At 36.1% G+C, this 13,692-nt stretch overlaps 1 protein-coding gene across 1 annotated transcript; it reads left to right on the top strand.

Annotated features, from left to right (window-relative positions):
• Window positions 1–21: 21 nt before the first annotated feature.
• On the top strand, window positions 22–10,397 carry LOC145232677 (cytochrome P450 2J6-like). Its single transcript, XM_080097341.1, has 13 exons — window positions 22–186; window positions 973–1,138; window positions 2,061–2,167; window positions 3,476–3,538; window positions 4,327–4,464; window positions 5,004–5,084; window positions 5,642–5,774; window positions 6,771–6,886; window positions 7,201–7,281; window positions 7,731–7,832; window positions 8,320–8,461; window positions 9,019–9,148; window positions 10,270–10,397. Exons 1-13 carry the CDS (start codon window positions 22–24, stop codon window positions 10,388–10,390), a joined length of 1,545 nt encoding a protein of 514 aa, XP_079953467.1. The 3' UTR covers window positions 10,391–10,397.
• Window positions 10,398–13,692: the final 3,295 nt, after the last annotated feature.

Below are 13,692 nucleotides of genomic sequence, written 5' to 3' on the forward strand. Positions count from 1 at the left end.
AGTTTGGAACAGTACAGCGCCATGTTGAACATATTGTGTTGGTATTTGGCTGCGATAATACTGATAGTACTTTGGTCAATCAAGCAATGGCGAAAACGACCGACCAACTTCCCCCCAGGACCGGTCGGCTGGCCTGTGGTGGGCTCAGCATTTCAGCTAAAGAAAAGGGCAGAGATTGCATTCCAGGTACGGTATTGATAAATAATTTTACTCTATGAAAACTACTATTAAGTCTACTAAATCTCCTAAATCCTAGTAAGATGATTTTGGGAATCATTCCCTATTCTGTTACCATTGGTGTAGCAATCTCCACCTTTCACAAGATTTCACAAGATTGAAAACGTTTGTTTCAGGGCTGTAATCAAATCCTTGTATAAGCGAAATATATTTGTTGTTTATATTAAAGCTAATTGATTACTGTCTTGAAATAAACGTCTCCCAACTTGCGATAGTCTCCTAACGTCACAAAGTTATTGTAACTTATTTGCCAATTCGAATAGGCCTGGTTGAAAAAGTAAACGGTGGTACATGTTTGTCGAGATTAAAAACGCTGTAACGACGTGCCTTGAAGCTAATTGTTGTTTTATGTACAAAAACTTTAACAACGCGCTTGTTTTAGCAAAACCAAGTGTCGAGAAAAGTTAATTCTGTTGATAATTTCTTTCGCAAAGTGGCTGTGTGCACGCTACAGTAAGCATAATTGCAACGAAATTAGGCTATTTTATACCTCTTCGCTTTAGTTTTGTTTTAAACCCTTTTTAAATGCTTTTTTACATAAAACAACTAAGTCCTGTATTGGCCGCATACTAACTGCGTTTACCCGAATTCCATTACCAAAATAAGTGTCATAATCCATAAACGACTATATTTTTCTTCACCAAGTAAAAAAAACTTCTCAACTCAACCCTGACCTAAACAAATTTAATTCAATAGCGTACTCTGTAGCTCCATCTAACGATCGTATATTTTCAGGAGATGAGCCAGGAATACGGTCCAGTGATGGGAGTCAAGATGCTAAGAACTTTCACCGTGGTGCTGAGTAGCCCTGATGCGGTGACCCAAGCGCTCGCAAAACTGGGATCAGAATTTTCCGGTCGTCCCGAAAGTGTGATACTCGACACTCTAACTAAACGTAGAGGTATTGTAACGTTTATGCGCTCCGTAACGTTTTAACGTTGCGCAGCTATTTTCGGCTTGGTGATTGTTTTAGTGCAATTGTGTCGCTATGTTTTCTTTCACCAAGCGAAATAAACTCAACTCAATTAAACTCAAGTTGTCTCTACGTTTTCAATGGTTTATATTTCTTTGTATACTTTTAAATTGAATAGTTTGTATAGCATAGTGCTTTAGTTTGGTCATGTAACCTTTCTAATGGCGAGTTTGCATCGTGGAGTTCCTTTACAAAAATTGGCTGTTGTTTAAAGAAATGGCATTTCGTGAGTGCTGTGTTAAGGCAGTGGTCGGCAACCGCCGGTCCGCGGCCCGGTACCGGTCCGGGAGGAGTTACCGGGCCGTATAATTTTCAGGTTAAATGCTATGAACATTTTGCCCATGTATTTCGGGGATGATAAACTAATTTAAGCGTTTTTATTGCTAAATATTTGTAGTTTTTTTTATGACCGGTCCGCGGTAAAATTTTCATTTCAAAAGCGGTCCGCAGTGCAAAAAAGGTTGCCGACCCCTGCTGTGTTAAGGAACGCTTTGAATTTTTTTAACTTCTTTTCAAATCTACAAATCCAGCCATGGCTAGAGATTATGATTGCTTTTTGACTTATAAACGATATGCAAAAATAACACAAAATCTGCTAACATGTCCCATAAGGCCATTTTGCCATCTACTAGCTTTTGTCAATGGTCTTTAAAACAAGTATATGTCACTATACACTTGAAGACTTGAAAAGTAATTTACTCATAAACTTAACTGTCAAAGTACTGGTGTATATAGAATACATCATACAGAATCGCTGTTGTCATCATCAGTGCAGGTTGTGTTCTATATACACCAGTACTTTGGCAGTTAAGTTTATGTCCCTAAGTTCGACATATACGCATTTTGTCAGGTGTTGCTGGTATCGACGGACCGAAGTGGAGAGAAAACAGGAAGTTTGGAAATGTTGTGATGAGGAAGTTGGGAGCCGGAAGAGCAGTGATGGAGGATTGGATTGAGGTGAGTGTGGAAATATTTTTAATAATATCAAAAAATTTAGATTTGCTGCTAGTGGCACGTGCTCCAAATTACTGCCGTCTTCAGATTAGCTTTCTTGGTCGGTAAAGTTTCAGTGTGCTCAGTGCTGGATTAACCATTAGGCAAAGTAGGCACGTGCCTACAGGCCAGTCAAAAATCCAGGCCAGTTTAAAACCAGAAAATCCAGGCCACTTAAAAACTACTCCGTAAGATTAACCTCCAAAAACTAGTTGACGCGTTTTCAATTGCAAAAACGCGCAAAGTTGTTATTTAGTTAGGCATATGACCAAGTTTTTGCACGGTACCCTGTGTTATAGTTGCAACAACGATCTTTATGACAATGATTTGGCAACACTGATAATTCTATTTTTTTAGTTGACAACCCTGATTTTCGGGCCACTTATGAAATGTGCCTACAGGCCAGCAGACCCTTAATCCGGCACTGAGCGTGCTTTGAGATTGTTCAATGCGAATATTAATCTTTTGATTGGGGTGACCCTGATCTTTGTATTTCTTGGGAATTTGTCACAAGTCACTTTCTTTGCACGACTGTACATGTGTATCAGAGTTACATTAGTAAACTAAGCCAGGCTTTACCAGTCGGGTTGGGGCTTGATTCGGCTTTGAATAAATGGGATAGGGTTAGGGCCGGGTTTCTGACTTGGACTTAGTTCAGTGGTTCCCAAACTGTGGGCCATGGTCCAGTACTGGGCCACGAAGACATTTTTAATGGGCCACAGAGCCATTTGAACACATTCTACTGTTTTGTTATATAGTAGATATTAGGCGCTTTGTTTTGAAAAACATAATATTTGCAAAATAATAATTATTTAACAAGAAATGTCATGGTCTCCTAACAACGGGTTTTAGCTGGTGGGTGGGAGATAGCAGTTCAAAGTGGGTGAGTAGCCTAGTCAGGTATGTGAGTAGCGGGAATTGGAAAGTAGCCATTTATTGAAATAGCTAACTTTTCAGAAACAATTAGTGCAATTTACTAAATAATAGCTGCAAATATGGCTAAATTTCCAGCGCATCGCATTAAAAACAAATTACTAGAAACCATTTCGCCTGTGTCTGACTCTATTTTTCATTTTTGTGCCCAAATTTACAGCACGTGGTGGGCCACGAATCGCTATTAAAATAAACATTTGGGACACAGACAAAAAAGTCTGGGAACCCATGACTTAGTTAGAACATGAAAGTTTAGGCCAATTGCAACTGTGTTAAATATGCCCTTTGTATGATTAAAATTTTTGATATGTGTTTTACGCTTGTTTTTTCTTTCTTTAGCAAGAAGCTGTATATCTCTGCGAAGAACTGCGAAAGCATGAGCACAAGCCCTTTAATATCAACGTGAGTTCAGATTTATGATTTTTTAATAATATTTGCCCTGAAAACAAATGACAACATGTTGAAATCCTTTTTCTCTGGTTCGGCATATATTTGCACAATGTAAAATCAATCTTTCGAATAGCATTTTTCAACAAAATTGTCTGTATTTATACATACACTAAAGGGCAAAGGCCTTAAATACAAAATTGGTGGTAAGAGATTCATTGATAAACTATGATAACCCCATACTAATTGAGTTTACCGTGTTTTAATACGACTTGCCCTTTGAAAATAAACACATCGAAAATCTGTGCCGTAAACGTTTAAAATGTCACCTAAAATGTCCTGTTTGGTCGCCCGGGGCGTGTTATGCCTGATAATACTTGTTGAGAAAAATAAGCATTTCTAGTGGAAAATTGTTAGCCTAAATCTTTTTCATGAGATAGGCTTTCCTAGAGAGGCCTTTAAAAGCTATCTATCTTACTTACAAAAAGCAACGACAAAGGGATAACATAAGAGCCATTGTTTTGATATAATTGTCAGTGTTAAATAGGATAATTGTCAACCACATTTTGGAAACAAACATTTATCTGCAATCAAAATAGCCTTGTTAAATCTTTAATTTGGATTCGAACGGTATTAAAATATATCCTACCAATTATTTGTGTCTTTTCCATTTTCCCACTTAGAGACATCTGTATTCAGAAAATAGAAACCTAGAGTAGTTTTCAAACGGTTGTACCGCCATATATAAATACTTATGTGACCGTTTTAAATGAAGAAAATTGAACCTTTCTCTTTACTTACAGAAACCCATTATGCACGCAGTAGCAAACGTGATTTGTAGACTTGTCGTGGGAGACAGCTTCCCGTACGATGATGAGAAATTTGTTAAGGCGTCCCGGGCTCTGGGTGATTGGTTCCGGGAGAATTCCAACACTTTTATGGTTTGTTGTCGTTTTGATCATAGCTGATACTGATGCCTATGTTTTCACAACACTAGGTTAAACATGGGTTATGATTGGTTAATATTAATGCCACCACACCAGAAAAGGTTGGATTGTGAAGGCAGAGCATTTTAAATCTCTTTATGACCCAGCAATCTACTTAAAACTTTCTGACAGTGTCTGTAGGAACATTTTGGGTGCAAAGTTAGCCTGTTCGTTGTAACGCGAAGTGAAAATAGATTTTTATCTTTATTTTCTCGTTTTGTAAAGGGTTTAGTACTTGTATGTTATTGACTTGACAAGCAGAAGTAAGAATTGAAACATTCTGGTGTAAAAATTGACCTAAATGAAGTGTTGCAAGGCTTTTTGGTTAGTTCTAGTGCCACAAAATCACAATGAGGCTGCCAAGTACTAAAATGCCTTGTATGCGTTTTAACAAATTCTAATGCAAATCATTTTAGAAACGTCCTTACCATTTAAATATGCCTCAGTCCTCAGTGTATAAAGAAAATGTTAACTTGCGAAATATTTTTTTTTAGATTTTAGTTTTAGTTCCATTTCTGAGACATATTCCACCATTCAGGAATGCACTTGCCACCCTTGAAGAATCCAGAGAAACGGTAAACAGCCTAAAAATATAAAATAACTTATAACATAAATCTTAACCAGTGGTGGGATTCAGTCAGTTCGCACCGGTTCTATAGAACCGTCTCACGAAATTTTATGAGATCAGCGAACCGGTTAGCATTACTGGTTACTGTCAATGGACTTTTTGTAACGGAACCGACTGAAAAATATGACTTTTGTGATAGAACCAGCTGACAAACAAAAATTGAATCCCACCACTGATCCTAACCGATGACAAACGGATAGTTCTAAAATATTCAACAATATCATAGAATATTACAAAACAATTCATGGCGAATCTGAACTCCGATTCTTACACAATTTCTATGATTAAAGAAATGTCGCATTACTTTCGAATGTTTTACGTATGTACCCTACAGAGAATTGTTGATGCTTTATAACTGTCAAAAGTTAGAATAATTTAACCTCGCAACTCATTGAAAACGAAATACACGCACCTTTCAGTAACTGAATTAGCAATCTAGAATTTCACACTTTTGCGATGGTCCAATGCTACTAAACAGAGTGATTCATTCAGAATTGTTTTCAGCTCAACGATATGTTGAGACCATTGATCGAAAAACACAAGGACCAGGTTGATACTGACGAATATCGTGACTTTGTTGAAGCTTATCTTCAGGAAATTGATAAAACTAAGAACGATCCAAACTCATTTTACAACGGTACCCTAATGTTACGTTTACTATAAGAAGTTTTGCTTGGCAATATTTCCTGGCCTGAATTCGTTTACAGCAGATTTAAATATTATTTTTAATTCGTTTACAGCAGAAGAAAATCTAACCAAAGGTTTCTTAACACATTAACCCCGTTTATCTAATAAATCCAGCTAATATTTACCCCCAAATAAGCTTCAAATTACCCCCGTTGAAAATGTATCAGTTATGTAGTCGGGAAAGGCCTCTTGGGGGCCACGTTTTTGGTTTCATACCTCGGGGTCTTAAAACAAACATCAATATTTTTACGTCACTGCAACTTTCGGATTTAAACCAGTAAGTTCCCGGTGTTAGATTGTAGTCTGTGTACGCCAGCGGTTCCCAAACTGGGGTCCGCGGTCCTTTAGGGGTCCGTGAGGCAATTTTGGGGGGACCGCAAAGCGGTTGAAGTAATTCTATAATCTTATTTGGCGTCAGTTTGTGCCACTAAATAAGTATAAATCAAAGTAGAATTGAGAATCAACCGTCTCCATTGCTTAACAACAGCCTTTATTGAATGACAATTATCAAAAATGTAATTGTTCGCGCACAATTGTAGTGCATTTGTCCTGTTTGTGATGTCACAAGCTGTGTTTGGATGACTTTTATGCGCAATTTTGCATAACTGGCTAAAATCCTGCAATCAACTTTCGTTTTTATGAAATACATATTTAGGCTCAAGGACCGCGAGCCCTCAAAATAATGGCAAAGGGACCGTTTTGACAAAAATATGAAAAAGTTTGGGAACCGCTGGTGTACGCCAACGCTCCGAAAATATTAATTTTGTAAAAGTTAACGACGAGTTGTATCTAACCCGTAAATCAATTCAGTTTAGTCGCAAGTACTTTGGGTAATTTCAGACAACTATGTACCATGGGACATTTTAACGTAACAACAAGGCTGAATACAGAGTCAAATCCAGTTGCGACGATTTTATGAGATGATATAAGTAAGTGTTTGTTACAGAGGAGGATTTGCTCGGTTTTGTTCGAGATTTGTTTCTGGCCGGAACTGACACAACTGTTGCTGCCCTCCGGTGGACATTTGTCTATCTTACCAACCGACCGAAAGTACAGAAAAGGGTAAGAAGTCTAAAAAAACAATGGTTTCGAACCTTTTGTTCCACTTTACACGCAATTTTGCCAAACGACAATATAGGAGTTAGCGGAAAATTCGCTATATGGCAGATTTGCAATAACTATAACTTGCCCTAAATAACAATCAAATCGTTTTCTATTTAATAGACACGTATATATATATATATATATACTGCCCAATCAAAGTAGCAAAATAAACGGCTTGTCAGGACTGTAGCCTTCATACACGTATATTTATCCAAAACTTAATTCCGTCTACGTTTAAAACTGCTGCATTTTACATGACAAAACATGTTTAGATTCAGAAGGAGATTGACGTGGTGATTGGACCTGACGGGAGGCCCAAGATGTCCCACCTTGATGATATGCATTATACTAAGGTGAGTACAAATATTATGTCAATCTTGTGTTGAGTGAATACTCTATTAGTCTATTTCATCGATTGTAAGCCGCATGTTGAGGCGTTGAGAATTTATTGCAAGTAGATGTAAACATGCAAAAGTAAATTAAATTTGTGTCAAAATGCAAGGCAGCCTAAAGTATTTGGGCAAAACGCCAAAAAAGGAAGCCAATCTCGCATCTAAGCCCAACAAACTGAAGGGTAAAAAAACATAAACCACGGCTTACAATCGAATACGGAAGGTAAAAATAGGTCACTTAAACCGAAAATTATCATATCTGGCTTGACAAACTTGAAGTGTGGCCTGAACGTTACTGATGTTTCTACTAACTTTTATAGAGAACAGTTACACGCAGTAACATGGCAACATAAAAATAACTTACGAATGCATCCTGGTTCTGGCAAATATTTTGATTTTTATGTTTACAGGCTGTTATGAGCGAAATGTTGAGAATACGCACACCTGGGCCACTAGGTGTCCCTCATCGAGTCATCCAAGATACAAAATTGATGGGATTCAACCTTCCAAAGGTACACTCAATTTAAATTATGAATCTGACCAGAAGTATTGAAAGCTGACCATTTATAGCGAACTATAATAATCAATAATGTCAAAAATTTCTAGGCTTTTGACGGAAACTTTAAATTCTTTTACTTTGAAGAAAAGCATTTAAGGCAACTGGTTCACTTTACAAAAATCATAATTTGTGAACATATCAATTAAGAAACAAAAATTATTAACCAAAATTACATTTCAAACCAAAAAAATGGTTTCTAGATGACACATTTTGTAAGCGGGTAATGTCAGTAAAATGTTGAATCGACTCCGGATAAACTTTTAAAACCCAGTGCCATTTCATAAAAACGTATCTATCCTGTGATGAGTTTCGAACCCATCAGGAGTCTATATGTCTAGGGATTGCGTTCGAAGATTGCGGACTTTCATGACTTGTGAATTTTTTGCACGAAAACGACTCGTTTAGACAGACCAGTTTATATACGACTTGTACCGTTTCAGAACACACAAGTTATTACAAACTTATGGGCAATTCACCACGACCCGAAACTATGGGAAGATCCAGAGAAATTTGATCCTGAGCGTTTCTTGGACAACGACGGTGAATTTAAACCGTCACCAAATCTTATGGCTTTTTCTGTCGGTAAGTGGACTCCAATTTTAACTGTTATCTCAACCAGACTTGTAAGTTTGGTTCAGGTTCAGGTTAGGGCTTGTACTTGCGGGTTCGGGTTTTGGTTTTTGGTAAAAAAAGCTGATTTGGGCCTAGCTTTACACTGGGTCACATTTGTGTCTTGATATCATCTTGAGTAAATCTATTTCAGTTTTAACTTGGGCCTTATTTTAAAGCGTGTCTGGTTTTCAGGTTTATACTTTCGGGTTCGGGCCTGCTAACAGCTCTATTAATCTAACTTTTGGGCCTAATTTGGGCTTTAATTAAAATAATTGGGTTTGTACTGGATTTAAAGAACCAATTTCGCACTAGCTTGCAGCCTGTGCAGTTCTGTTTATATGTCATTAAAATATAATACGGTGTAGCTGCAGCGCGTTTAGTCTTATCCACCAATTGTGCCATCCACTTTTTTGCGCTCCATAACGTTTCAACGTTGCGCAGCTTGTTTCCTAATGGGTGATTGTTTCAGTGCATTTGTGTCGCTATTTCAGCAAGCGAAATAAACTGAACTCAATTTATGTCAACAGGCTCAAGGCATTGTATGGGAGAATCTATTGCCAAGATGGAATACTTCTTCTTCATTGTGGTTTTGCTGCAGAGGTTCCATCTTAAACTGGAGTCTGACGATGCACCTCCAGTGACAGAAGTCTGCCACAGGTTAATACAACTAACAACATGCCCCTTTCAAGTGTTTGAATACCTTGTTCATATTTGCCGACGTTGTGAGTAGAGTCGGGCTTTTCAAATCGGGTTCGGACATAACTTATATTTGACATTTGACATGTAAACTGTAACACAAGCATGATCACAAGGTTTTAGGTTCTAATCTGAAGTTTGGCAGTAAGAGACATTAAAACAGCAGTTTTATGAGTCGGGATGGGTTTTTCACCTCGGGTTAAGGCTTGGGCTTTAATAAAACGCGCTTGTTTGGGCCTCACTTAAACTCGGCATTATATTACCTGCATTTACACTTTTTGGACAGATTTGTATATTTTTTAAATCGTGTTTGCGCCGGTTTCGGATTCCAATTTCATGCCCGCTTATAACTTTGCAATTGGGAACGGATCCAATTATAAATGCAAATTGATAGTCAAATCTGGTTTGGCTTTTGGCACAGAAACATAAATACATTAATTATAAAAAGAACATTACCAAAAAAAGAGCAAGTCATAAGGGCGCCCTTTAATTTAAAAACCTGTCATAATTTGTTGACCTTTTGTCCTTTTCAATCCTCAAAACTGGCTAAGTCATTAAATGCAATATTGAGAAAAGTAAATAAAATCAATGACCTACTTTATACAGCCGTTTTTGATTAATTACTATTAGTATAGAACCGATTTTTCACACACATTATAACGATTGCCACATTTAGCACTAACAGATAAATATAAACAAGGCATGACAATTAACGATTGAATGTGATTGATTACATCATAATTAAGCATTTTAGAAGGCGCTTATAGTAACTGCAAGTTGTTAAAGCCAGAGAAATGATATCATATAAGTAAACATTTTATTGCTGTTTTGTTTGACAATTAATTAACTTGTTTAAGAAAAAGATTTATGCATAAACTTTGCCTGGTAAAGGTTATGTCGTTTATTGTGTACTTTAAAAGCCTTCATACCAAAGTTTTGTACAAAAAACATTCCAGGCCCAATTACCTACACCCAGAATCTCAAGTAAACACCTATACACACAAAATTATGATAAACTATACAGTTTGTATCCTAAAGACTTAAACAAAAGTGTTTACCAATAATTCATCATATGTTTCTAGGTCTGGCCAGTTTCTAATTCCTCCAGAATTTAACATGAGGCTGAAGGAAAGATTCAATAGCAGAAGATCACATGTCCATTACTCCCCAACCATTACAATGAAGAAATGGAACAACCTATAAAATTAATGATGATTTGTAATAGCAGTAAAATTGGTTCCTTATTTGAAGCAAAATGCCTGTTATTAAAGCAAACTAAATTTGGTATTATCATAGAATGCAAGTAGAAACGAATCCAATGATGGTTTTAAACTTTTCAAGAATATCATGTATCACTTGAATGTAGATGTGAACATTTCGTTTCGGTATTTACTATTGTTATTTCTTCATAGAATTGTGAAGAAGAATATTTAATTGTTCATCACAAAAAGTCGTCATGGGCTGTTATTCATAGTTTCTTTAATTTTAGAGTTGTAAGTCGGGGGATCGTGTTCGGATCACACTAGGATTTCGGGGCTTTTCGGTAAATCAAAAAAAAAACGATTTTGGGCGCTAATATTCTCAAAATAACGTTATGGTTTCACTTGTGTGTAAAAAGTTTCACTTGTGTGTATGTGTAAAAAACTTGTGTGAGTGTAAACTCCTGGATCCCTTTCGTTTTTTACACACACCATGGTTTGTGTTTGCGTTTGAACGATGGAGTGTTGTAAATCGTGTGAGAGTATAAATTTTAAGTAACACACCGGGCTCCGAAAATAGCAAATTGCACACAATACTTTTTTGTGTACCGAGTAGCCCGAGATTTTGGGATAGTTTCCAGGTCGAACCAAAAAGCATTTGCAAGCCCATTATGATTTTTATGTGTTGTTTTTCTATTTACACATGTTGTTGTTTGTTGTAAGTATTATAACAGTGGTTCCCAACCGGGGAGGAATTTTATGAGTTCAGGGGAGGAATTTCATAAAAACTGCAAAAAAATTACATTGGAAATGTTACAGAATATTTTTGTTTTTACATTATTATGTATTATTATAATTTGAACCCGGTTCACATTTGGTAAAGGATTCTGAATGGACATCTCTAATTATAAGGTCTATTTCAAAATGCTTTAATTTTTAATGTTATATTTGTTTTTCTTCTTATGGGGAGGAATGAATAGTTCGAAAATGGGCGAAGGGAGGAATGTAACAAAAAGGTTGGGAACCACTGGGTTATAACGAGACGTTGAAATAGTTAGTAACCACGCATGTAAACTTTTGATCTTAGAATTACTGCATAAAGGGATAGTTTTACTGTAACTTGTATCTTGTGTTCTGTATCATGTTTAAATGTGTAAGTCAAATGTTGGAAGTGAATAAATCTATATTGAAACATTTGAAAACCTTTTCATAAATACTATCGTCACAAACAACAGCAAATGTGTCAAATATTTTCTCCTGCAAACTTTTTCTCGTTGTGTTACATTCTGAAAGATGTATTATATTCAAGAATAAACCCAAATGTCAAAAATGTCAATATTTTCTTCTGAAGTTTAGGTCAACAAAGGGACAATTAGACAAACCAGAAATATTAATTAACGAAAGAGTAGGGTCATTAAAACTAACCCTAATTTTGCAGGTGTAAATGTCATAGTTCAAGATAATATATAGTTCATTTGTCTATATTAAGAAATAAAGTATAACACGAAGGACAATATAAATGATAACCTATAAAGTGGCTAATAATACATTTTTATTTAAGATAAGAGTGTTTTAAAGGAAAAATACTTTTGCTAAAAAAGTAAAATCTTAAAAAGGAAAACCTTATGATTGATTGCAACAACTTAAATTAATTTAGACTATTGGACTTCAATTGCAACAAAAGAATACAGAAAAGTCTGCAAGAACGTTTTTTGCAAGCTTTAGCAAACGCGGCCTAATCGTGTAAAATGCATTAACAAATCAAAAAAAAAATTAATCTCGGAAAATTTTAGTCTTAAAATTTAAATTTAATTTTTTTTTAATCTGTAGTCTTTTTTAGTTATTTTTGGTTGCGGTTAAACCCAATAAGGCAGCTAACTTTGGAAGCATGATAGGCAATTTAAATATTGTGCTGTACGATGCCAAAAATAGCATCCATAGTTTAAAAGTGATATCTTCGGATATTACACACATCCTTGATTAAAATGGTATTTCGTTGATTAAACAGCGCTGAAGTTTGATTATTAGTGACTTAAAGAAATTTTTCGGTTTTAAGTAGAAATTAAGCTGTTTGTAGTATAGTCAAAATATACATTTACTGCGATGACTTAAGGTTTTAAAAACGCTTCAGACAATTTTTACCACCAACGTTTTTGATTAAAAAGGTGTTTCGTTGGTTAAACGGCGGTGCTATTGCTGAATTAAACAAATAAACATGTTAATAGGAGATTTTTTTCTTTTAGGTCTAGCAAAGGTCTAAAATTTGTGTAAGAAACTGAAGGTTCCAACGACACTTAACGATAATTTCACCACAATTTGTGTCCAGGTCAGTAAAACTAGTCTAATTTCCCAAGCAGCCAACCAGAAACAGAAACGTCTTAGCAAACGTTCGGGATAAAAGCATGATTGAGCATTGAGCCCTGACGCTGTGAAACGAGACGGCGTGGTAAAACGGAAATTATAAAGCAGTTGAATCAAAAATAACATGCGACGACGCAATTGAAGAGTCTCCATAAGTCACGTAAGAGAGCAAGTCACTTTTTAATGGGGCAAATCGTGAAGCCTTATTCGTCATCGGTTAATTGCTGCAAGCGCTATAACGTACGCGGACGCAGCATTTTTTCTGTAATGCGGAAAATGATAGGTTATAGTCAATGAACTGAGACGGCGAAAAAGGCAGGTAGCTATCACGTGATTATGTAATTGCCGCAATTCGGCCATGGTTATTTTCGATGGACAAAATTGCTGCCGTGTCATTCATTCCAGGCAGTCGCCGTGGTTGCTTAGGTCAGTTCATGAAACTTCAAGCAGATGCTATAAGTTATTTGAGTATAGAGATAGAGTCTTACAGTACAGTCACGTTATTTAATTAGGTCAGTTTTAGAATAAGTACTGTAAAAATAGTTGAGACTATTGAGCACAACTTTAGTTCTTGAAATTTAGTCAGTGATTTCGTGTTTGGTAACAATATGTCTTGTAGTTGGGTCTATCAAGTATGCTAACATGGTATCAGACGTTTTAGGAATGTTGGCATGTGTTAGCGTGACCACCGCGTAAAAAGTTTAACGGGCACTTAAGCAAATATTTGTATGTCGAGGTTAGATCGAGGCATCGATTGTTAAGTTGTTGTTCGTGTTTTTGACAATTTCGGCTAAAAAACGTTAAAATTGTGAATCATAAACATGTATTTTTCGAAAGGTGTGGTAATTGCGTACTGAAAAAGGTGTCATATATTTAACACATTGCGTTTAACACTCTAACTTTCACAAACAATAACCAATATTTTGTGTTTACAGATATATTTTC

Source organism: Phallusia mammillata, chromosome 6, assembly GCF_965637545.1.
Source record: "Phallusia mammillata chromosome 6, kaPhaMamm4.hap1.1, whole genome shotgun sequence".
In the NCBI taxonomy this organism is placed as follows: domain Eukaryota; kingdom Metazoa; phylum Chordata; class Ascidiacea; order Phlebobranchia; family Ascidiidae; genus Phallusia; species Phallusia mammillata.

Bases quoted from the DNA above. Each gene is read 5' to 3' on its own strand.
- LOC145232677 (XM_080097341.1), top strand. From the start codon at position 22: ATGTTGAACATATTGTGTTGGTATTTGGCTGCGATAATACTGATAGTA. The intron at 1,139-2,060 runs GTATTGTAACGT...GCATTTTGTCAG, and splicing joins CACTCTAACTAAACGTAGAG to GTGTTGCTGGTATCGACGGA. The intron at 5,085-5,641 runs GTAAACAGCCTA...AATTGTTTTCAG, and splicing joins TTGAAGAATCCAGAGAAACG to CTCAACGATATGTTGAGACC.